Source organism: Zootoca vivipara, chromosome 13, assembly GCF_965207765.1.
Source record: "Zootoca vivipara chromosome 13, rZooViv2.hap1.1, whole genome shotgun sequence".
NCBI lineage: Eukaryota > Metazoa > Chordata > Lepidosauria > Squamata > Lacertidae > Zootoca > Zootoca vivipara.
The window spans coordinates 20,857,713-20,882,840 of record NC_142596.1 but is presented as its reverse complement, the minus strand read 5'-3'; the positions used below and the strand labels follow the sequence as shown (position 1 = coordinate 20,882,840).

The following is a 25,128-nucleotide window of genomic DNA, read 5'->3' as shown; positions in this document are numbered from 1 at the left end:
ATCTCTGACCATCGACTTGCTAGGGCTGATAGGAGTTTTGATTAGAACTACTTGAAGGGTCACATGTTCCCAACCCCTGTACTTCAGACAAGTAATATATCTGCTTTGATTAAGGGCACCATTGAAGCTATACTGCCATGCTTGAAGAACGAAAATGTTCATGAAATGTGCATGGAAGTTGTGTGTGTTGCCCCTCATACATTCTGTTTTAGTCTTCAGAGATTTTCACAATGAATTAGATTTGCTGGCAGTAAGTTTAAAATCTACTGGGTCTCTGCTTTCTAACCAGGTTTATTGGTTTGTTCTCTGTTGCAGATACTTCCCCCCCCCCAAGTCACACTGACCTTGTTGCACGTCCAGCTTGGGAAGTGACAGTCTGGTTATTTATGCCTGTTTTGCTTGGCCAGGATATCCATAGTGAGCTAAATGACTTGGGAGCTCAGGAACTCTCTGCCTGACCTTCCTATAGCATCAAATTGTGGCTGAAGGCATAAACATGGGATGCAGAGTGACAAAGATCAGTTGGAGGGGCCAGTTGAGCCGTCTTAAGAGTACACTTACTTATTTTATTAAACAACATTTATATACCATGTGATTGTAAGAAAACCTCTAATTAATTTACATCAGGGCCATAGCTGCCAAGTTTTCCATTTTCTCGTGAGGAAGCCTATTCAGCATAAGGGAAAATCCCTTAAAAAAAGGGATAACTTGGCAGCTATGATCAGGGCATGTTGTCTGAAAGCCCATAGGGCAACATAGGTTCCCTCTGATGTACTGTAGTGGGTATTGAATAGTGCCAACAAATTATTGGATCCCCTTTCCTTGTGTAATCATTCACAACCGGGTGGTTACATGGCTTAGCCGGCTTATAACCTAGATGACCTTCATGTAACAAGTATGTTACCCTGTATTTAGCTGTTGCTTGAATTTTATGTCCTGGTTTCCCAATTCAGCTTGGAAACCTGGAAGACCTGCCTGCTGCCTTGCTAGCCTCTTTCTACTTGGTCTTGAAGTCAGGACCCTGACTAACTTCAGCTACAAAAGCTGAGGCTGCTGAACAGACTCTTGAGCTGGGGTATTTTGAGGAAGTTTTGTTGGGAGTTTTGCTGCTGTTATTGATATTTTTTTTGTATCTTTATTTTGATGTTCAGTTTGGTTATACAGTTTTTGATGTGTTTCATTTATTTTTATGACTACTTTGTTATGTTTGTAATTATGTAAATCTTTTCATATTGTAAGCCGCCTTGAGCATTGTTTTAACTATGGAAAGGCGGCATACAAATAAAATAATGATGAATTCAAACCTATTTTGCTCATATGTTTAAAGGTGGCCATTTGATGGTCCGTTTGTAATGAGTGCATACTCACTTACATTGCTTGCCAGTGGGTTTTCTCAAATTCCTTTCCCACTTTTTCTGTCTAGGTGACCTTCACAAAACGGAAGTTTGGATTAATGAAGAAAGCCTATGAATTGAGTGTGCTTTGTGACTGTGAAATAGCACTCATCATTTTTAACAGTTCTAACAAACTCTTTCAATATGCCAGCACGGATATGGACAAAGTTCTACTCAAGTATACAGAATACAACGAACCCCATGAGAGCAGAACCAACTCTGATATTGTCGAGGTAACAAAACTGTAACCATGAATGAATCCTCATACCTCATTTAGTTTTAGTAAAGCCAACCATACCCTTCTGTACAGTAAATAAAGTAATTAATTTCAATCAACAGTATTTTAAATGATACATTACTTTATCCAAAGCTCTCCAAGATGGGTAACAAACATGAATAAATCACTGGAGGCTGCTCCTGAAGGAATCTTTCTCATAAGGCATTGCATGGATTTAATTGAAAGACACCAAAACCAGGAAGCGCCCAAGGATAACAATCAGAAAGGAGAAATATATTGCAAAGATGCCAAATGATCACAAAGCCTTCTGTTACAGAAGAGCTTGTATTGCACGTGTTTACTAAGGAATAAGAAAGCAAGCCCTTGATAAAGGCATTCTTGCTGAAATACACTGAGCATATTGAACAATAACATATTCTATCTTCTTGGCATCTTTGAGATATACTTCCCCTTTTTGTTTGTCATTGTATCAGCATTATTGCCACGTTAAAGCTGAATATCTGGGGCTGTTTACTGTTTTCTGCAGGTTGTGTTAGCACTCTTTATTATATATTTAAATATAAAGATATTGAAGAAAACAAAGTAGTTTATGTAAAGTATGTACCTCTAGAGAATGAATCTGATTTTTCCTTTCAGAAAACAGGAACTCTGCAAAATCTTGAATAAGATCCTTGTACAAATATGAGATGAGATTAGCAATAGCTATGTTAGACTAATTTAGTGTCTGCATTGTGGAATAATATATATGTGTTTAAATTAATTTTTAAAAAATCGGTTTTTACAGTATGGTTTTTCCATCCACTCTTCTTTACCAAATCAAATCTAAGGGCAGCCTTTAATATGACTCTCTTGCAACCAGGCAATTCCGCTAGTTGTCTTTTGCAGAGGAACCATACTCTCATTTCTGCTGAACTACATTTCATTCCAGGTTTACTCCCATAGTTGTACACTTTTTTTTTATTTGAAGTTTGTATTTTGTTCTGACTAGTATGTGCTTGTTACTGAAGGAAGCATGCAGTAGTTTGGGATTTTCATAGTTTTCTGGTCACACATGACCTGACTTATAGCATTGTTTTGGGTTGAGCAGGATGTTTGTGACTTTATATTAAGGTCCAGTGTATTATGTTGAGTGTTGTCAAACAACTAGAAACTTGCTTATGTTAGCTCCCTCCCCCAAGGGGCAGGTTCTTGTGCCCAATCTTGTGCTACATCTCTCTGAAATGCAGCTCTGCTCCCCCCCAGCTCTAAGCTTGGAACTGAGGAGAGGAATTCTGCTCCTAGCTTGAAGCTAGAGATAGGTGTGTTGACTTGCTTTTGACTCTTCACCTGATTGGTGATCAGAGTGCACTGTTTGGCAGATTCTGTCTCCCAGTAGCAGCTCTGAGCTAGAGATAAAGGATGGGGACTTGTTATTGTTCTGCACTTGTACCTGGCAAACACAGCCAAATAAATAATCCCAAACTTCAGTTGAACTTCGGAGCTAGGGAGGGGGCATGAATCATTCCTTCTCTGATGTTCCAGGCTTTGGAGGAAGCTTTGGGCTCATCCCTGAATGTTGTTTTAAAAAAATCCCAGTCACAATTCCAAGAGCCAAAGACTTTTTAGTTTCCTGCTTTTAGTATCCACACAGATAAGTTGTCATCATGGGACAAACTAAATTATATGCCATAACACTGGGAAGGGAAACCTCTAGCCCTGCAGGCGGTGTTCGACTACATTTCCTATCATCCTGGACCATTGGTCTTGCTGGCTAGGGCTTACGGGGGTTGAAGTCCAATAACATTTGAAGAGCAACAGGTTCTCCACCCATGCTTTAGTAAGCAAATCCAGTTCTTTTGTTGATTCTAAAATTGGTTACCTTTCATAATTACTAATCACGTTTACAAATAAATCTTTGTTCTCAAGTTCAATGTACTACTTGTGCAACAGGAATCTACTGGCTGTCCACACCATGAAAATTATTGTATAAAGCTGGGTGGTGTCTCTTCTTAGGCAAGTAGCAAATGGTTTCTGAGGTGAAGATGGGTGGGACACATAATCTTAGTCAACATTCTGAATTGCTCATTTGTAGGTATTCTTCCTTTATTGAGTTGGCAAATACTGTATAGATACTTGTGGATATGCAGAGATGGACAACAGTTCTTGCTGTGCACTAGAGCCTTCTGTACGTGGAAGTATCTTGCCTGTGTGTCAGCCAAGAAAATTTAGCTGTTACATTCAGGTAACACATGGGTGATTACAGACTGTAATCTGTTTTAACTGTTTTTAAAATTTGTAAATTGTTGTAACCTGCCCTGCAACCTACCCTATTTTTCGCTCCACACGAGGCACTTTTTTCCTCCTAAAGTAAAAAGTAAGAGGAAATGTCTGTGCATCTTATGGAGTGAATGAGTGGTCCCTGGAGCTGAATTGCCCAGGGGCGAAAGGCAGATCGTGCTTTTTTTTAAGAAAGAGCTAAAGGCTAACAAGAGGGAAAGAGAGTGTTGAAAGGACCCGCTCAGCAGCTGATTGCAAGAGATCGCGAGGGAGATAAGGGAGCTAGCTCCCTTCCCGCCTTGCCCAGGCCTCAGTTGTTGTCTGCAGAGGGAGGCTGCTTGTTTCCCCAGCGACATGTGACTGGCTGATTAGATTATCTGTCTGGAAACTGTAGAAATGGGTCCCTTTCCTTTCCTAGAGAAGCTGCAGAACTGTGAGTTGAACCCCATAAAACAGGATTTTTCCCCTTTGCAAGGTAAGCTCAACAACTTTGAGCTGATCCTCAAAAATGGACTTTCCCCCCTTTGCACAAGAAGCTTCCTCAAATATTTAATGGGGGGGGGGCAAAGGCACCTAGGCCTCTAGGAGTTGGCTGCTATGCCTAGGACAATTCAAGAAAGCAAAATATATTTTTTTCTTGTTTTCCTCCTCTAAAAACTAGGTGCATCCTATTGTCAGGTGCGTCCTATGGAGCGAAAAAATACGGTAATCCTAAGGAATCTAAATAATGATGGTGATTAATCTGTCCAGTGAGAATCTCTCCTCCCATATGAAATATCTAGAATATTACCTAATGAACTTATATTTATAAGTATCACAATAGCTTCTTTGACTTCTGGATATATTCCCTTTTGTACCCTGTGTGTCTGACTATGCTTCCCCGCTTTTCACAGTAAAATCTAGACTAGAAGGTTTAGGGTTGGAGTAAATGCATTTACTGTGGGTGAATATGTTTATCCTTTGTGTTGATTCTTTGTAAAAATCAAGGTTACTTTCCTAGTGCAATGGTAGCATTGAAGTGGAAAAGGGCGGGGGGGAAATGAGGCCAGCTGATGGATTTTTTCCCTTTTGCTTGGGCATGGAACCTCTTTATGCTTGCAGCATGCCTTGTGTGGCTGTTCCAGCAAATTATAGTGAGTGGATGAAAATGGAACTAAATTGCAACACTTCATTGACCTTCAGCAGACCTTATTTTATGTAATTGTATAGTTATATTTCACAGTTCATGGCGTTGTGCCAGCATCAGGAGCAAACTTGGGTCTGGCAGAGGAATAGCCTTCAGTGCTTGTGACATGGTGGCATGCAATGCCATGTGTAATGCAATGGTTTTTGCAGCAGTGGCAACATTGGATGAGGCAACGAAGAGGTCAGTTTCTGGGTAGTCCTGCTACTTTCCATCCTATAGGTCTGAAGATTCAAAAGAGCAAGAAAATGGCATCATAGGATAAAGTGCTAGGTAAGGGGGTTTCTCTGGATGCAGGTAGAGCTGGGTGGCTCTGCTTTGCTTACCATGTACTGTTTTGTGACTTAACTTAAATCAGATTGTAAGAGAAGGGTGTGCACTACACTGCTGCTTGCAGTATTTGAGATGTTTTAAGCAATAGCTAGTATAAATATCCAAATAAAAATAAATACAAACTTTCAGAAGTTTCTAATAAAGTCCTGTAACTTTAAAGTTTAGCGTTGCTAGAATTTTATTTATCGCACTACCGTCCTTGGTATGCTTCATTTTTCATCTTGGGAGACCTCCAACAAAGCTTACAAAAATGTAATAAAACACCAAAAAATGAAACAAGCAGTATAACTATGAAATCGCATGAAAAGCACAAGAGCAGCATCACAAACAGAAATAAAAATATTCAGTGGCACACATACTTACTCAGCATTCAGAAACCTTCCTTAGATGACTAGATTCCTCCCCCCTTACTGCTCACTAAAGTGCAAGTATACTTCCTTGGGAGGATGTTGTACAGTCATGGCACCACAATTGAAAATGTCCTGTCCCTTGTGCCCACCCCACTCATTTCTGAGTGCAAGACCTCGGAAGCAATGACAGGAAGTAGACTTTTCCAAAACTGAAAAATTTCCAGTGCTTGATTGGTCCTGTGGAAATTTTCCATCCCAGAAGTTGGTTAATAACCACAAATGAAGGCCAATGACAAATATTAGGCAAGATAGTTTCAAAATGTTCAGTTTTGTTTGCTAAATACAAGCAAAATAATCATGTTAAATTAGGTGGCTCTCTAAGGCAGTGTTTCTCAACCAGTGTGCCTCCAGATGTTTTGGGACTACAACTCCCATCATTCCTGACCACTGGTCTTGCTAGCTAGGGATGATGGGAGTTGTAGTCCCAAAAACATCTGGAGGCACACTGGTTGAGAAACACTGCTCTAAGGCATCAGGACATTTTCTAATGCAATTTACCTGCATAGGAAAAATTTTCAGTTAATTATTTTCCAGAAAAGACACATCAGTCCTCAGATGTTGATGAAAATGTAGGAATAGGTAGATGTATCCTGAAGCAGTTCTTCAAATATCCCTGCACCAAACTGCTTAGGACAAGATGAGAACTGTAGTCCTACTACATCTGGAGGGCCACAGGTTGCCCACCCCTGGTTTTCAGCTTTAAAGGTTAACACAAGCACCTTGAATTACAGCTGGAAACAAACCTTTGCTAGTGAATCTGGCATAAAAATCTGACATACACTGAGAAAATTCCATTAGTAAGTCTTGCTGCCTCATTTTGGACTGGCTGAAATTTTGGACTACTGCTCAAAGGTAACCTTAGGGAGAAGTGTTACACTAGTTGAACCTGCTATGAATGATCTTGACCAGGTCTGCTTTTTCAAGTGTAGAATCCATAAATGGTATCTAAACTCAACTGCCACTTTTAGTTGCAGTGCATTTTAGAGCATCTAAATGTATTTGGAAGTTAACTATCTGGGTTGATTGTGTGATGCATTACAAAAAGCAAGCTGCCAAAACTATGTTTACTGTTTAATTTTATTCTTTGAGGATAGCGATATAGCTTTAAAGCTCTGAAATTGCATGTCATTGTCTGCTAGTTCTGTCCTCTTCTATTAAAAGAGCACTTATTCAGTACAGCCCCCTCATTAATTTAAAGTGACATAGTTCAGGCAGTTGTCTAAAACGTGACCTACCTTCTTGTCCGTCCTGTGTGACACTAAACAGCATCTCTACTAGTCACACATATGGAAAGAAGAACATTTTAATACCTTAAGTTGAAGTACAATTTTAAAATGTTGAAATCGCATGCAGAAGCATGGCTTTAGTGCAGGGGTGGGAGGCCATGAGTTAGGTTTCCAGAGAACTTCAACATGGATGTTGATTCATTTGCTGTCTTAGCTTTTTACTGTGCTATTCTTGTTTAACCCACTGTGCTTTATCACTGGGCGGGAACAGGTGCAAATGAAATGAGACTCATTCAGCAATATATTTTTGTATTTTTCAGGTTTGAACGTAATTTCCATGCTCTCCTATATACTAGGGTGAAACAGCTCTGTGAAGTGTGCAATAGTGGCAACAGAAACAGTTACTAAAGCAGTTCACAGTTTTGGTTAAAGTTGCTGCTTTTTTGAAGAGCAGTTTAGCATTTAGGCCCTGATCACTCAGTGGCTCTTACTGACTCTGGTAAATGGAACCTCTCACTTGCCACGTGTGGCAATTGGAGTTTCCAATTGGCTGAAAGTGACCACTGTTAGAGAGTTAAATTTTTCTGCTTTGGAAGCAAGGGGCTGCATCCCTTCAGCATACTTGGTCTGTGCTGAGTTGGGCTGAGTAGCTGTTTTTAAAATATGGCCAGTCTTGAATTACTGTGTACTTCAGATAGCACAGGTGGTCAGTGCATGTACCTCATGCAGCCCACAGGACCTCTGAGAACTCTGCCCTTTCAATCCCAAGCCAGAGGCAGAAGCTGTAAAGAACATGGAAAAGGTATCCCAGGCCAGCGTAAACAGTGCTTTTGAAAACATGGATCTACTCGGAGCCATGCTTTCAAAGGTAGCCTTGCCTGGAAGTGTCAGCCACCACCATGCCCCAGACAGGGAGAACTGAACTATAGAGTAGGGAACCTTAGAGCCACGGACCCAATACTGCCCTCCAGGCACCTCTATTGGGGCCTTTGAATTCTCCCCAGCCCACACCCCTCACTAGCCCTGCTTTGCCTGACTGGAACATGTCCTTGAACTCTGATAATGCATCTTACTTGTCTGAGTGGAAGAGAGAGGGGAGTGTACTGTAAAATTTGCATTTGTTCCTCTGCCCATTGTCTCTACCCACCATTGTCACGTGACCCCTAAAAAGTTGCCCAGAAGGAAATGTGGCACTTGAGCTAAAAAGGATTTCCTACTCTTGTTTTAGAGGCTGAGCTATTATGCAGTCTATTAATAATTCTTTGCCTTTCTATGAAGATGCTGTGAAGGATATTGTTCTAATAAAAACTCAAAAACATATAGCAGTATTATTGTGAAATGGACACACACAAACCAGCACAGTTCTGCCAGATGCAAGCTTGAATAAATATGTCTTCATACACAAAATGTGTAGTACATTCATAGTCTGATCTAGTTCTAGAACAGGAAGAGGTTTTCATTTAAAGATTGATAGTTCAGTATGTTTGCTTTGAAGGCTGTGTAAAATAAGAACCTTACAGGGTCTTCTGGTCTGTTCCAGGCCCACAATAGTTGATGAGCAGCCAAACACCTGCATCTAGTTCTATAATAACCAATCTTAAAGCAAAGCAGATACCTGGATTTTCAGATAGACATTTACTTCATGATGCTGATAGAAGGGTGAAATTTAATGAGTGAACTTATGTCAATGTTTGTGTGCCATTTTTTGCTATGTTCTGTCCCTGCTTGGAGAGCGCTCTTATTTTCAAGTGAAAAGATACACGGATGAATTTGCTTGTTGTGCCTGTGTTAAAATATTTTAAACTAATCCTAGGTTTAGGGCTAGTTCCCTCAGGACCATGGCACACAGGGAAGGGTAGTTTAACCCTTCCTTGCACAGCCACAATCTCATTGGCGGCACCCGTCCCCAGAGCACACACAGTATTGCAATTAGCAATAGGAAAAAAGTTTCCATTGGATCATAGTGTTGTGGTCCTGATGGAAATTGGGAAGGGGCTTATCCTCACTTAGAATTACATTTTTAAAATTTCTTGATTTTAGCAAGATCATTGTGATTGATGTAGATAGGTCCTCAAAGAACTGCACTGGCTTGTGACAAGCCTCATTCAAAGCCCAAAGGCAAATTTGCTTCTGTTGGACCCCATCAGCTAAGAAAATGTGATGGATCTTTGGGAACCCAGTGAGTTGGTCTGTACAGTGCAAGTGTAATATCTGATAAGTTCTTAGTTTGCCATTGTTATTAGAATTGGTGTGGTTTGTCTTTGACACATGCCTTTTGCTTACTTTATTTTCTGGAAGGGGGAATTATCCAGCTGACAGTTACAAAATGTGCCCCCCCCCCGCCCCTGTAGCAAAATGAATTATTTTAATGCCATGTTCCTTGGTTATTTTTGAAAATGTTGGTAATCTAGAAAAACTTATTGGCCAACCACTGAATTGCCAAAAACCCTATTGCTAAAATTGTAATAATTCAGGATGATGAAGATCCATAATTTTCTTCTATAGTTGCATGTTGGGACAAATTCTGGTTTACCTGCCTCCAGAAAAATGGAACGTATGGGCTTTCCCCCTTGACCTAAAAAGAAACTAGTTCAGCAGAATTAGAAGCATTCTAACTTTGACATTGTAAGAAACCGTTGAATTTTCTATGGCTGCCTCTAAAGTCTATCTTTATGTGTGCCCAGAGGCTTTGTGGATATGAACTGTGGCCATCTAGGCAGAAGAACTGCAAATTGCTTTGGAAACTCCCCTAGATTTCTTCATTCCAAAAAACACACAAGCTGTTCAGTGATGGAAAAAGGAGAATGCCACTTGTATGAATCTGCTAGAAATGTTTAATAATATTTGTCAAGGGCAAGCTGAACATGGGGCTGTTGTGATGTACTCAGTGGCGGAGGAAGGGGGTGCGGTGGGGGCAGGCCACCCCGGGTGTCTTTGCTGAGGGGGGGTGACATTTGGCACGCCGCCCGCGACTCCCAAGCCTACCCCAAGCCTATTATTATTACTTATACCCCGCCCATCTGGCTGGGTTTCCCCAGCCACTCTGGGCGGCTCCCAACAGAATATTAAAAATACAATAAATACAAGTGGTAGGCATTTGTGACCACTGCAACCTGTGCTTCTCTGGAAAGCAATCCGTTGACTCAATTGTTTATTGCTTCTGTGTGCAATTAAAGCAGAAGTATTGGTGGATTGACCCTCTCCCACTTATATCATCCAAAGTGAACCTTGAAGGAGAAATTTTGAATACAAAACATTTTTCATAATGATTATTTTAATCATATAAATGCAAATTAATATTTGTAATTTAATATAAATTTATCCTGTATCATTCTATCCTGCCTGGTGTCACAATATCCTGCCTGGTGTCACAATAAACCTATTCCTAGCCACATTGATTGCAATGAGTCTTGTTTTCTTCAGCAGTGTGTTAATAAATGTATTTAGGATTTCAGTCTTAGAAGTATTTTATTTTGTTTGCTATATACAGTGGTACCTCTAGTTGCAGACACGATCTGTTCCAGGGTGCCGTTCGCACCCCGAAAAGTCCGCCACTAGAGTGGCGCGCGATAGAGCGCTTCTGCGCATGTGTGAAGCACGCAGAATGCTTATGCGCACGTGCGTGCGGCAAAACCCGGAAATATACACTTTCGTGGTTGCCGCGTTCGCAACCCGAAAAGCCGCAACCTGAAGTAAACTCAATAAGAGGTATGACTGTATATTAAAAAAGGCCTGAGAGCATGTTTATTTGCAAATATTAGAAATTTATTAACATTAGATGTAAATAATATTTCATGCTATATGGGGGTTATATTTTCCTATGTGTGTTTATGAATGCTAATTTTAATTGGAATTATGTAGCATACTGAATATGCTATACTATAATAACAGAAGATGGCTCTTTTCTGCAAATTGTAAATATAATTGTGAATGCAAGCCTTTACATGTTCTTTAATTTGATTAAACTCTAGGTAGAGTTTCATTGCACCTGGAACTTAATACCTGCATTTAAAAATTAATCCTCCAGTCGCATAAATCTTGAGTACCTACAAAGTCAAACTGAATATTCTGTTCAATCAAGGTTAGATTAAACTGAAACGGATTCCAGCTGGCATTATACCAGGCTGTTTTTGTAAATCCAGCCAAATTGTTGCTTGACATTAGGGATTACAGAATAATATAACAGGCTGGGTATTGTGTGTGTGGTTTTTTTAAAATTTAAAAATATGCTTGTATTTGTATTAGGCATCATGGTGAATTTTATGCAGGTGTTAGGAGGATGTAGAAATCCTTTGGAAGGGTGCCAAAATATTTAAGCATAAAATAGAATCATCATTTGTGTTTGCTTTTAAGTATGAGTGGAATGAGGATTGAAGTGTAAGTCACAGATAAAAGTATTTTTTCTTGTACTCACTCCTATGATGTAAAGGTGTGTAATCAGCTTGTCACCAGGTGAGCTGCATGGCTGAACAGGCATTTTGTCCCATGTCTTGGATGTCCATATTCGGTGTATAGTGCCATACTAGTTATATTTGGAATTGTCCTTCGTGTCCTCAGTTCAGGAGTTTGGAATGGTCAGCCTTCATTGTACTGACAAGATCTGGGGGACCACATCTGGAGTAATGAAAGTAAAGGTATGCCAAATGGACAAAAAGTAGTGGGTGCCATGAAGTCCGGGAGATTCTAAATGATACGACCCTCTTGTATAGGACTCTGACAACAATCTATTGCCAGTGCTTTCAAATTGCTGCCCCACTGCTACAGCATATAGGTCTTGGGCATGCATACAATTCAGCCAATGATAAAATATAATACATAATTTTCTATATAACAATACAGGTGCATAATAATTAGGTGACAGCAACTTCCATTACTCCATTCTGTTCTCACCCCCGCCTCCAACCACGACAAGGTTAATCTTCATTGAAGTGTGACCTTTTACTATCTGCATCCTTCTGAGCTCTGAGCATGGATTCACCATTATGGAAATAGGGCACTGATTGTGATGATGAGGTGGCCAAAGACAGCTGGTCTTTGTAGAATTGCAGTTTGCTTACATACATATAATAATAAGGTAATGCTGTCATCATCCTGCAGTTTGCTAACAAATGCTGCTGCAAGCTACAACATGACAACAGCCTTCTGAGAGCTGTTGGGCCATCACAGCAGCATTGGCGGGTGAGGAAGAAGGGAAGCAGAGGAGGGAGATGGCTGTGGGTGGGTGCTTAGGTGAGCCATGGAAGAACTGTCCAGAAAGGGCGGGGCAGCTACTCAGCAACTTGGAGGCAGCTGGCTGGCTGGTCCCCACAAGCAGCAGAGGAACAGTCAGGGCAGGACAGGGAAACTCCCCAACAACCATCCTGCTCTGCCACCACCTACTGCCTTCCTCCTCCTCACTCTCTACTGCTGAGACAGAAACAGTGTTGTTGATCTGAGGCAGGCAATATGAGCAGGAGGAGGTCTAAGGGAAGGAGGGTGGGTTTGGTGAGGTCTAAGGGGATTAGACCCTGGTGGGGGTTAGTGAGTAAAGTGAGCAGGGGCTCAGCCCCTAGTAGAAACATGGTTCTCTTGGATTGGAAGAGCATGAGACTAGGACCGTAAGCATTCAGTGTTTGCCTTCATGATTCATGTCCACACAGTTGCTACTGCTGATATATAGATAAGTGAGGTGGGGATGGAATTTACAGAATATATGCTAGGGAACCTTTAATCTCCGGTCCTAATCTGTTTTGAGGTTATGATCATAATGTTAATCCAGTAATAGACAGACAAAATCTGTTGGTCCCTCATTGTGGAGAAAGAAGAGAGTAACATGTCTCCACAAAGAAGGCTCTCTGTCACAGCAGCTGACCTTGAATTTTGTTTAGAAAAGCTTTTTTAAACAGTACAAAACTCAAAATATTTGAAGTACCAAATAGAGGATATGATGCAAAGTGTAATTATGATGGGATTTTGGAATCTTTTCTTTTTGCACCGTACATAGGTGCTTTCCCAACATTTGGGTCTTTCTCACTTTTTGAGCCATGGTGGAGTTGCCTGATAGAAAACAGCCTACTGATTCTGCCCAGTTAGATTAGAGCATTCCACTTGTGCCTCCCTTGACACAAAGAGTAACAGTTTACTCTTATGGTACTTGATAATGATAAAGTAAGTGGTACTCTTATCAGAGTTGGGCCCACAAAGGGATGTTTCTGTGTATGAAATTAGGAGACCAAATGCTTTGACTTTGACTTGTTTTATCAGAAATGGGAGACTGTAACTTTAAGTGGCCCAAGAGTGACAAGAACTTGGTTTAGAGTGAGGGTTTCCAGAATCTGAAGTGGGAGATTGTGAAACCTTTTCCTTCCTTCTGAGTTAAAGCAGGGTTAATTCCATTAATTCCATTCTTAATGTGATAAAAATAAGAATTACGAAGAGTGCATATGTTCTTTTGTTCTGAGTTTAAAAGGATATGCTTCAGAGTGTGGGATGAATTGATTCTAGATTTTTCCGTTAAGACACAGACCGAACACTCCACAATGCTTCTAGATTAAAATATAATACACACATCACACACAAAATAAGGATTGCTGTATTTCTTGGAAATAGTCAGCAGCCTCTGGCTTGTACGGACCTACTTATTTTTTACCCTAACTTAAGATAGTGTTTTTTAATCTACATTTCTTTTTTTCTGGCTATTCAAGTATAAAGTGTTGAGACATGTTGGGCAAAATGTGTGTATTCTGGTATGAATGCCACAAACTTTCTAAATCTATTCATAGTCTTCAGTAATTTGTAAAGGTTAACTGTAATCCAGACTGTAGTGTTAACGTTTTCCCTGCTGATATCAGTGTAGAAGACTGGCAGGCTTAGCCTTGTTGAAGGTTTGGGAGGGTTAGCAGCTTTCAAAGTGCTGGACAGCAGGGCCATGTATGGTTAAGTCCATATACATATCCACCTGATTGGTTAGACTGTGCTGCTAAGTGTTGTGACAGGTGTTGCCGAAAGCTACACCTGTTTTCCTGAGAATGCTGATTTAGTGGGAGTTCCAGGCACAGTCTGTGGGACTTGCAACACCATGCCAAGTAACCCGAGAAGGAATTATATCTAACTGATGGCTTGGGATCTTTACACAATTTGATTGTTTTATGTGGAAATGCTGAGTGTACTTTGGAGCTCCTAGGAAAGAAATTTAGCCAAAACTTCCTATATCTGTATTTGCGTAAGGCCGTTGTCACAGCAGCACTCTTGTACACATTCACAGGCAGCTCTTACCCCTCTTTTACTGCATGAGCAAACAGCATGTGTACAAGTCATTGAGAGGGGAATGAAGGAGCCAAGGCAGCCTGAAAGGAGCCTGTCTGCCTGTAGCAGACCTTCTTACCAAGATGTTGGGTGGTGGCTCCTGGGAGAGATCCATAAAGGAGGGCAGTGACATCCCCCAGATCCTTAGAGGCAGCCACACACAGAATACCCTATAATTCATTCCAGTGCTGGGATGGGGAAGTAATGTGGGGAAACCAATCTACCAAAATTGGGGAAGGGACGTTCCTGACCGAATCAACCTGTACCCACCCAAGCATGGCTTGACCGCCCATATAGTTCTCTGGCTGCATCGCTAAAATAGCTGGGGGGAGGAAAGAGGGAAAGGCAAAGCTGCCCCCCTCCCGCCTCCCTTTCCCTAACTTCTGATATCAGTCAAGAGGGTGGAACGGGGAAGATCAAAAAGTATTTCTGTATGCTACAACCGCGGCTAGAACTTTATTAGCCCCAAAATGGAAAATACAGGAGTTACCGACCATTGAGGAGTGACAGACGAAGATGATTGACTATGCAGAGTTAGCAAAGTTGACCTGCGGGATCCGAAACCAGGGAGAGACAAGGTTCCAAAAGAATTGGAGTAAATTTGTGGACTATATGGAGAAAAACTGTAGAAGTTTAAAGACACTTGCAGGACTGAAATAAATCCTGCGAATTGGTTTTAATTAGTTGGATTAAAAGAAACTGCGAGATAGGAGCTGAAAAGAAAACCGAATGATGTGAGGGAGGGAAGTCAACGCTCGGCAGAGCAAAATGAATTAGAATAAGGGAATAGAAGGGAAAATGCAAAAAATTTATGTTATTTTTGTTTGTTTGTTGTTGTTGTAGTTTGATTGTTCAATGTTGTGTATTTGGAAATGTAATAAAAATCATTTTAAAAAAAGAGGGTGGAATGGGGTGAAATAGGAGAGGACAGGGAGAAAAAAGGTGTCAGGAAAGGATGAGAAAGGGTTGTAGAAGCAGGATGGAAAACCCACCCTGGCTTTGCAGAAAGGAGGAATGTGAGGGTTAAATGCCAAAAGGTCTCATTAGCTTCTAGCCAAGCCATGTTGTTGTTGTTTAGTCGTTTAGTCGTGTCCGACTCTTCGTGACCCCATGGACCATAGCACGCCAGGCACTCCTGTCTTGCACTGCCTCCCGTAGTTTGGTCAAACTCATGTTCGTAGCTTCGAGAACACTGTCCAACCATCTTGTCCTCTGTCGTCCCCTTCTCCTAGTGCCCTCAATCTTTCCCAACATCAGGGTCTTTTCCAAGGATTCTTCTCTTCTCATGAGGTGGCCAAAGTATTGGAGCCTCAGCTTCACGATCTGTCCTTCCAGGGAGCACTCAGGGCTGATTTCCTTAAGAATGGATAGGTTTGATCTTCTAGCAGTCCATGGGACTCTCAAGAGTCTCCTCCAGCACCATAATTCAAAAGCATCAATTCTTCGGCGATCAGCCTTCTTTATGGTCCAGCTCTCACTTCCATACATCACTACTGGGAAAACCATAGCTTTAACTATACGGACCTTTGTCGGCAAGGTGATGTCTCTGCTTTTTAAGATGCTGTCTAGGTTTGTCATTGCTTTTCTCCCAAGAAGCAGGCGTCTTTTAATTTCGTGACTGCTGTCACCATCTGCAGTGATCAAGGAGCCCAAGAAAGTAAAATCTCTCACTGCCTCCATTTCTTCCCCTTCTATTTGCCAGGAGGTGATGGGACCAGTGGCCATGATCTTGGTTTTTTTGATGTTGAGCTTCAGACCATATTTTGCGCTCTCCTCTTTCACCCTCATTAAAAGGTTCTTTAATTCCTCCTCACTTTCTGCCATCAAGGTTGTGTCATCTGCATATCTGAGGTTGTTGATATTTCTTCCGGAAATCTTAATTCCTGCTTGGGATTCATCTAGTCCAGCCTTTCGCATGATGAATTCTGCATATAAGTTAAATAAGCAGGGGGACAATATACAACCTTGTCGTACTCCTTTCCCAATTTTGAACCAATCAGTTGTTCCATATCCAGTTCTAACTGTAGCTTCTTGTCCCACATAGAGATTTCTCAGGAGACAGATGAGGTGATCAGGCACTCCCATTTCTTTAAGAACTTGCCATAGTTTGCTGTGGTCGACACAGTCAAAGGCTTTTGCATAGTCAATGAAGCAGAAGTAGACGTTTTTCTGGAACTCTATACCATACAGCATATAGTTTATGGCAGTGGTATCCAAACTTTTTTCAAAGAGGGCCAGATTTAAAGTGCCATGGGGGCGACCAAAGTTGTTGACCTTTTTAAGGATTGCTATTGTTTGACCTTTTCTTAGGATTTTACCCCAAAATTGTTGACCTTTTTTAGGATTGAAGTTGTTGAGCTTTTGGAGTTGGAGTTTTAAAGGATTTTACCCCAGGAAATAAACTACCACAGGGGCCGGATTAAACCGACCAGCAGGCCGGATTAGGCCCCCGAAATGAACTTTGGACATGCCTGGTTTATGGTATTTGCTTCTACAGGGTGCAGTGATGGTATTAACTTGGATGGTTTTAAAATGTGATTAGACATACTGTATTCATGGAGGATAAGGCTATTAATGACCACTAGCCACAATGGTTATGTTCTACGTCCACCGTTGAAGGCAGTATGCTTCTGTATAACAGTTGCTTGGAATCTCAGGTGGCCAGGAGTACTTTTGCACTTATGTCTGACAACTGGTTGGCTGCTGTGAATAGAATATGCTGGACTAGATAGGCCTTCTTTTATCTGATCATTGTCTTACATTAAGACAAGCTGTTACTAGCAGTGGTTGCTAAGAAATTACAAGGCAATAACAGTTTGAGATCTGTGTAGGTTTGCTTGAAGACCATGAGAGTTCAACTTCTCCAGTGGTGTTTATGAAGTTCAAATAGTTTTGACTAAAGCTTCTCTCCCAGTATTTCTCAGAACAAAATCTTATAAGTAATAAGATGGGATATATTCTCCTTCTTTCTGGATACTATAGGTGCTTATTATTTATCAACCGATTGGATTTCTAGTTTGTAAACTAAGCATGAATGTTATGAGAAAGTGACTTGGGTTCAGAACATACTTTCCCATTAGTGATTTTTTAAAAACACCTACAGTTTTACTGTTAGTTGGATTTTAAACACTGGTTAGAATAGTAGTTTTCAAATTTCCAAAGCCCAGGGAACCTTACTAATGTTGGTTTGTCTTCCAAGGAATGCCTTCACCTTGCAGGAAATTTTTATTTTCAACTAGAATCTCTGGTTAAATTACAAAACATGCTTAAATTTACAAAATAAGTTGCACATTATAGAATGTTGGAGTGGAAGATGGAAGGCAGAAAAAAGCTGCTCAACCCTTTCTATGCCGGCTCAAAAATTCACAAAGAGAACATACTTACCAGCTTGTGGAGAGAGATTTTTGAGCTGAAACAGTGCCAGAGGGGGGAAAGGATTAAGCTGTCTCTGCTTGCCTTGGCTCCCTTCATTCCAGATCTCAGGGCAGTTTTGGCTTTTAAAAAGCCAAGAGAAAAAATAACGCAGAATCCTGTTTAATGTCCAGTGTGAGCCACAGGAGCTGTTAACCTGGATTAGTTATGACTTTACTTGATAAATGATCATTAGAGTGCCTTGCAAGGTAGATTATTCCCTATCTTCTGTCCATCCTTGTTCTGGTATATGCTCTCAGTTCACACAGGGCTGGTGCCTACAATGTTCTCACAAATTCTTTTGTGGCTATTTTTAATTACCAGAGAAAATAGGTAGTGGTTGATGAGCTACAGTATTACAGTTTCTGACAGAAACCCCCATCTCTTAGAAAAGTTTGAAAATCACTGTAGCAATTATAAAGGGCAGGGGAAAAGAGAATTGTAGGTATTGTATCCAGTGCTAGTCTTACATAGAGTAGGCCCATTGATTTTGGGATAGAACCGCATGTGTTTAACAATACAAAAGTATCAGTGTATTTGGATACGCTTATTTCAGTGGCTCTGGTTGTAAAACAGTGTGTACCTTCTTAATGCAAATTTGCGATAAAAAAATTATGGCAAGTTTAGTATTGTCTGTGTGAATTTTCCAATTGTATTTCAGACTTTAAGAAAGAAAGGCCTTAATGGTTGTGAGAGCCCTGATGCTGACGATTACTTTGAGCACAGTCCACTATCGGAGGACAGATTCAGCAAACTAAATGAAGATAGTGATTTTATTTTCAAGCGAGGCCCTGTAAGTACTTTTCTTAGCTCCTACTTTTTATTTGTTGATTCTTTTTATTAACTTCATTATTTAGGCTCTGAACAAGAAGGAAAACAGAGGGTGCGACAGCCCGGACCCTGACACTTCATATGTGCTCACGCCACATACAGAAGAAAAATATAAAAAAATTAATGAAGAGTTTGATAATATGATGCGGAATCATAAAATCGCAGTGAGTACTGTGGTATGGCTTGTGACTTTATTATATGCATGAGAACATTTTGCAACATCTCCTTAACTTTGAAAGCTACATTAAAGATAACATCGTTGTACGAGCTTATAAAGCAGAAATATCCATGCAAGATGCATGAATCTGAGACAGAAATCTTGGGATTTTTGTATGAACTCTGAGAAAGGCACTTTGTATGCTATATGTGATTTGGAAGGCAGCAGGAAAAGCCTCTTACACAGTCAACTTCCTAAGAAGCACTGCTTTCATTAAATTTCTGGTCACAGGGAAACAAAAATGCTTACAGTGTCTACTTTGTTAGCTGAAATCAAACAAGGCCTAGTACAAACCTTTCAGGCCCAGAGAAATCCATTCTGTACAGGCTCCTGTCTTTCTTCAATCTTTTCTCAGTAAACTACAGTGGTACCTTGGTACTCCAACAGCTTGGCTCCCAAACGCTGCAAACCCGGAAGTGAGTGTTCTGGTTTGCGGATGTTTTTCGGAAGCCAAAAGTCTGACGTAACTTCCGCAGCTTCCGATAGAGTACAGGAAGCTCCTGCAGCCAGTCGGATGCTGCGCCTTGCTTTTCGAATGGCTCCGGGAGTCCAGTGGGCTCCCGGAACGGATTAAATTCGACAACCAAAGTACCACTGCAGCTGTTTTCTGTTATTTTGCCATGTATCATCCTAGATCTGTGAAAAATATGCTCCGATAAATACAGTAGTACTTAATAAACGTTAATATATTTTCAGAATTGGGTATTTCTTGGTATAGAAATCAGTTGCCTTTGAAGTAAAAGTACACAAAACCTGTAACTCTTAAGAAGTTAAGGCAGTCTGTATATTGTGATCAGTTGTTTTCGTCCCTCACTAAGAAAATCAGAGAGAGAGAGGGGATTATCAGCATATGCCATTGAATAATTGATCAGATAATTACTGTCCTTAGTCTATAAGGGAAGCCATATTTGAGTGTGATTTTATTTTGAGAAACGTTTGTAAGCCGCTTTGAAAGTGTTTAAGACCATAAAGCAGGATATAAGCATTCTACATAAATGAAAATAAACATGATTGCACAACTATAATTTCCCAATTTTGTTGGCAGAAGCTATGACAAATTTCTTAAAAACCTTGTCTATTGCTAAATATGTCCTAATATTCTTTCATTTTGTTCATTCCAAGACTAGCATTCTGTACACACCAAAAGAAGGGTTTTTTTTAAAGTCCTGTGATCTATTACTCTCTTAAATGAATTGCTAAAGGAATTTTTCAGTGTGCTACTTAAGGCAAAAATCTAACTTATAGTGATGATGTGTTGCTCATATAACAATAGAAAATAACATGGTCATATTATGGTAAATTATTTACCAGTCAAACTATAAGGAAGCTGCTTTTGTTGGTTCTTATTTTATATAGCACCATCCAAGTACATGGCATTTGAAAAGGAGAGGTCCCTGTCATGACAACTTTACAATCTAGAAATTGATATAAGGGCTATAGCAGAGGTAGTGGGAGGTAGTAGTGAATTGTGGAAGAATATGCAGTAGTTTCTGTTACATGTTTTTAGGTATAGTTGAGTAGATTCTGGGGACCAAAGACCAAAAAATTCTCAGATGGGTTTTTGAGGAAGTATTTGAAAGAAACAGGATTTAACATAAGATGTAATGGTTGCTTACATGTACTTAATCATAGTGCTTTTTTTCTTTTTTTACATAAATTGCATTCCTTCAAATCCAATCTTAAGCTAAATTACAAAGAATTATGCATTAATTTATTCAAATTTTTTACTTGAAATATAGTTTTAAAAATGAATACAAATATAATAGCACAACTCTCTAGCTTTTTTGGAACTTTCAGCATAGTTCTATAGCAATACATAATGTGAAGAATCAGGTTTGCCTTGGAACTTTTAGAGTTGAAATAGTATGTTGTATTTTCCAGTAACATCCTTTCCTCCCTCTTTCATTGCATGTTTAAGTGCTCTCAATTACTGTTTCTGATTGCAAAGGGATAATTTTCATTTTCTGCAATAATCAAAATGCTTCTTAAACGTTTGCTAGAAAGTTACAGGCAGATGCCCAGAACATTTTTCATTTTCTACATACGATATTTTGTAAAACATATCTCCATGTGACCAACTTGGAGTAATTATCTGTAGCTCTTGGTAATTATCGGTATCTCTAACCAATTTTGAGAGTGCTAAGTGTGGTTTGTATGTAACAAATTTGAATAGTTTGCATTACATAATTAAGATGTGTGTGTTCTATATGTATGTTTCAAAACTCCTTTTAGAAACCAAGAAGCTGTTTTCTAACATTTTGATTAAAACTTGAGGAAAGTGTAGCTCTTTAAATCTCACATGATTTCCCCCCACTCTTTTCAGCCTGGGTTACCTCCGCAGAACTTCTCAATGTCGGTCACTGTTCCTGTGTCCAGCCCCAATACTTTAACCTACAGTAATCCTGGGAGTTCCCTTGTATCCCCAGCACTGGCAGCAAGTTCTACCTTGACAGACTCTACCATGCTGACCCCTCCTCAAGGCTCATTGCATCGAAATGTGTCACCAGGAGGTCCTCAGAGACCACCAAGTACAGGCAATGCAAGTAAGCAATCCCCCCCCCCCAGTTTCAAAAACCTGCCACTCTTTACTTTTGTAACATTGCATTATCTGAGTGAAATAAATATTCTTCCTCTGTATCCCCCAATTAGGTGGTATGCTGTCCACAACAGATCTCTCAGTGCCAAATGGAGCTGGTTCGAGCCCAGTGGGTAAGTTTCGAAGTTTTGCATTTTGAATACTGCAAGAGGTTTAATTGGCTTAGGAATGGATGAAGAAATCAAAGCAAAAACTGTTTCTTTCTGGACTGACTCTTCTGAGCTGTGGGAAAGGATATCTGCTACTTTTTATGTCCAGCATTTGCTTATGCTTGTTATATGTACCGGTAATATGTTCTTGGATATGTCCTTTTTGGTGTAAGTGCTTAGAAAATGTGGTTACCCTAAATCAGGCATCCCCAAACTGCGACCCTCCAGATGTTTTGGCCTACAACTCCCATGATCCCTAGCTAACAGGACCAGTGGTCAGGGAAGATGGGAATTGTAGTCCAAAACATCTGGAGGGCCGAAGTTTGGGGATGCCTGCCCTAAATTTTGGCATCCAAAGTCGTAATGAGACTTGAATCTTCATAGTACCGTAGTTTCTTCTATTTGAACTAAGTGAACTCTTGAAGGGAATTAGCTACAAGGATAATAGAGCCTATGGGCATGTTTTTATCTCTCTCTGCTTCTCATGTAACTGAGCTTTTTTGCTTTTGCCAGTCTGCAGTTTGTGTAACTTTCTGTAAATCATACTGAAAAAGAGCAGTCTCCAAAGGGTTGGGGGCGGGGGTGGCATCAATCTGTAGGCCTGCATGTCAGCTTGACTTTCGAAGGGGAGCTCCAGATATTTTCCTTGCACTTGTTGACAAACTGGAGAGTGGTGCTGCTTGCTTCAGTCAGTGTAGAGGCATCTGTGTTCCAGTTCTCAAATTACCGGAAGATGGCATGAACACCTGCTGTCAATGTTACGTGCCCACTCACAACATCATTTGATGGTGAAGGATCAGTTAGCTCAGATCAGAGAGCATAGAATCATTCCTGTGAAATCAATTGATTTTTCTATTAGAGCCCAGTTTTCCAGTATCACTGTTATAAGCTAAAACATAAATGTCTGGAAGGCCTTTGATAACAAAGACTATATGTATGTGAATTTGAGGTTGCAGATGGCATGCTGGCTGTAAGAACCTGAGCCCTTCCTGCTTTTGCTCTGGCATTCTGCAGAATTTGTTGAATTCTAGTAAAAGCTTAGGCATGAAAATGGATATAAATTAAGCTGCAGTTCAATTACTTTTTATGCAGTATTTATGAATGACAGAATTTTAGAAAATGTATTTATTAAAGGTTTTTAAACAAAATAAAATACAATGCAATGTGATTTAAAAGGTAATATACAATTGGAAAAGATATTTTCCTGTTACAATACAATTTTCATTAACCAACCCAATTTACAGGTAAATTCACATCCAGGTATGGAGGATTCTCCATGTAGTCATACGGTATGGTGCAGACTGGTGAAGATTAATAGTTAATTAATGTAACTTTAAAAAGGGGGCCAAACTTCATCAAACCAATCATGTTTCACGATGCCCTGTACCACTCTCAAATGTTTGGAGAGGGCTATGGACCAAATAACACTCATGCACTGCTTTTTAGAGGGCCCATTAGCTGACTTCCAACACTTAGCAACTTTTTTTTAATATCCACTGTCAAAAGACGCACAACCAGTTCTTTGGTTGGTGTACAGAAAACTTGGATGGTGTACAGTGCCATTGAAGCAGTACCTTTAAGGATGCATCTTGGATTCTGGCATTTCCTTCGCATATCCTTTCCCAATCAACATCTTCAGTACACATCTTCCCACACCTCCTAGAGACCTGTTTTGTCACCCACTGATTACTTAATAAGCAGTATATAGATTACTGAGGCAGACAGTCTCAGTTGCTGGCTCAACCTGATGCATAAACCTTCAAACAGTGTCCATGACCATAGCATGCCACTCTTTCTCATAAGTTCCCTCCTTCCCCAAGGACCACACCAGCTGTTAAATTGGAGCCACAAGGCTTTAACACCTTGTAACTTCTCCCTCAAAATGTTCTTTGATGAGGTGGCCCTTCACCCCAACATCTCTAATTCTATACAAATGCTTAGACTTCTATTCTTTAAATTGAGTATGGGACTGAAACTGCCTTGGTCGCGCTGGTCGATGATCTCTGGCAAGCTAGGGACAAAGGTGAGAGCTGTTTCCTAGTTCTGCTGGATCTCTCAGCGGCCTTTGACACCATCGACCATAACATCCTTCTGGACCGTCTAGAGGGGCTGGGAGCTGGGGGCACTGTCATACAGTGGTTCCACTCCTTCCTCCTGGGGCATGTTCAGAAAGTGGTGTTGGGGGATGAGTGTTCAGACCCCTGGGCACTCACTTGTGGGGTGCCTCAGGGTTCCGTTCTCTCCCCCATGCTTTTTAATATCTATATGAAGCCGCTGGGAGAGATCATCAGGGGGTTTGGGCTGGGTGTTCATCAGTATGCAGATGACACCCAGCTCTACCTTTCTTTTAAATCAGAACCAGTGAAGGCGGTGAAGGTCCTGTGTGAGTGCCTGGAGGCGGTTGGAGGATGGATGGCGGCTAACGGATTGAAGCTGAATCCTGACAAGACAGAAGTACTGTTTTGGGGGGACAGGAGGCGGGCAGATGTGGAGGACTCCCTGGTCCTGAATGGGGTAACTGTGCCCCTGAAGGACCAGGTGCGCAGCCTGAGAGTCATTTTGGACTCACAGCTGTCCATGGAGGCATAGGTTAATTCTGTGTCCAGGGCGGCTGTCTACCAGCTCCATCTGGTACGCAGACCCTACCTGCCTGCAGACTGTCTCGCCAGAGTGGTGCATGCACTGGTTATCTCCCACTTGGACTACTGCAATGCGCTCTACGTGGGGCTACCTTTGAAGGTGACCCAGAAACATAATAATGATAATGATAATAATGATAATTTATTACTTATACCCTGCCCATCTGGCTGGGTTTCCCCAGCCACTCTGGGCGGCTTCCAACAGAAAAATAAAACACAGTGATCTATTAAACATTAAAAGCCTCCCTAAACAATTAATCCAGAATGCAGCAGCTAGACTAGTGACTGTGAGTGGCCGCCGGGACCACATAACACCGGTCCTGAGAGATCTACACTGGCTCCCAGTACGTTTCCGAGCACAATTAAAAGTGTTGGTACCGACCTTTAAAGCCCTAAATGGCCTCGGTCCTGTATACCTGAATGAGCGTCTCCACCCCCACCATTCAGCCCGGACACTGAGATCCAGCACCGAGGGCCTTCTGGGGGTTCCCTTGTTGCGAGAAGCCAAGTTGCAGGGAACCAGACAGAGGGCCTTCTCGGTAGTGGCACCCGCCCTGTAGAACGCCCTCCCATATGATGTCAAGGCAATAAGTAACTATTTTACTTTTAGAAGACAACTGAAGGCGACCCTGTTTAGGGTTTTTTAAAAATGTTTGATGCTGTACCGTTTTGGTTGGAAGCTGCCCCCCAGATGATGGGCAGGTATAAATAATTTTATTTTTATTATTATTATTATTATTATTATTATTATTATTATTATTATTATTATTATTATTATTATTATATTTGTGCCTAAATTCAGGGTGATCCAGTGGGGGGAATCAGGGGGGAGAATGCTGGTGCCAAACAATCACTTCAAGACTTCCAAACTTCCATAGTAGCCTTGAAAAATGAAAGATTAGGCATGAACTATTAGCTACCATTACACCAACTCTGTAATGCAGATGATAGTGGCTCCTTT

At 40.8% G+C, this 25,128-nt stretch overlaps 1 protein-coding gene across 15 annotated transcripts in view; it reads left to right on the top strand.

The window, feature by feature from the left end:
• Nucleotides 1-25,128, top strand: part of MEF2A (myocyte enhancer factor 2A) — an 83,381-nt gene that overhangs the window by 34,464 nt on the left and 23,789 nt on the right. For 8 of the 15 annotated variants that reach the window (XM_088656900.1, XM_088656898.1, XM_035132271.3 and 5 more), the window contains 4 exons: nucleotides 1,424-1,627; nucleotides 18,397-18,528; nucleotides 21,107-21,326; nucleotides 21,433-21,492. In XM_088656900.1, the coding sequence (XP_088513026.1) occupies nucleotides 1,424-1,627; nucleotides 18,397-18,528; nucleotides 21,107-21,326; nucleotides 21,433-21,492 (616 nt within the window). Of the gene's footprint in view, nucleotides 1-1,423; nucleotides 1,628-18,396; nucleotides 18,529-18,592; nucleotides 18,731-21,106; nucleotides 21,327-21,432; nucleotides 21,493-25,128 lie in introns of all 15 variants that reach the window. The other 7 variants (XM_088656902.1, XM_060282510.2, XM_035132270.3 and 4 more) reach the window with 2 other exon arrangements.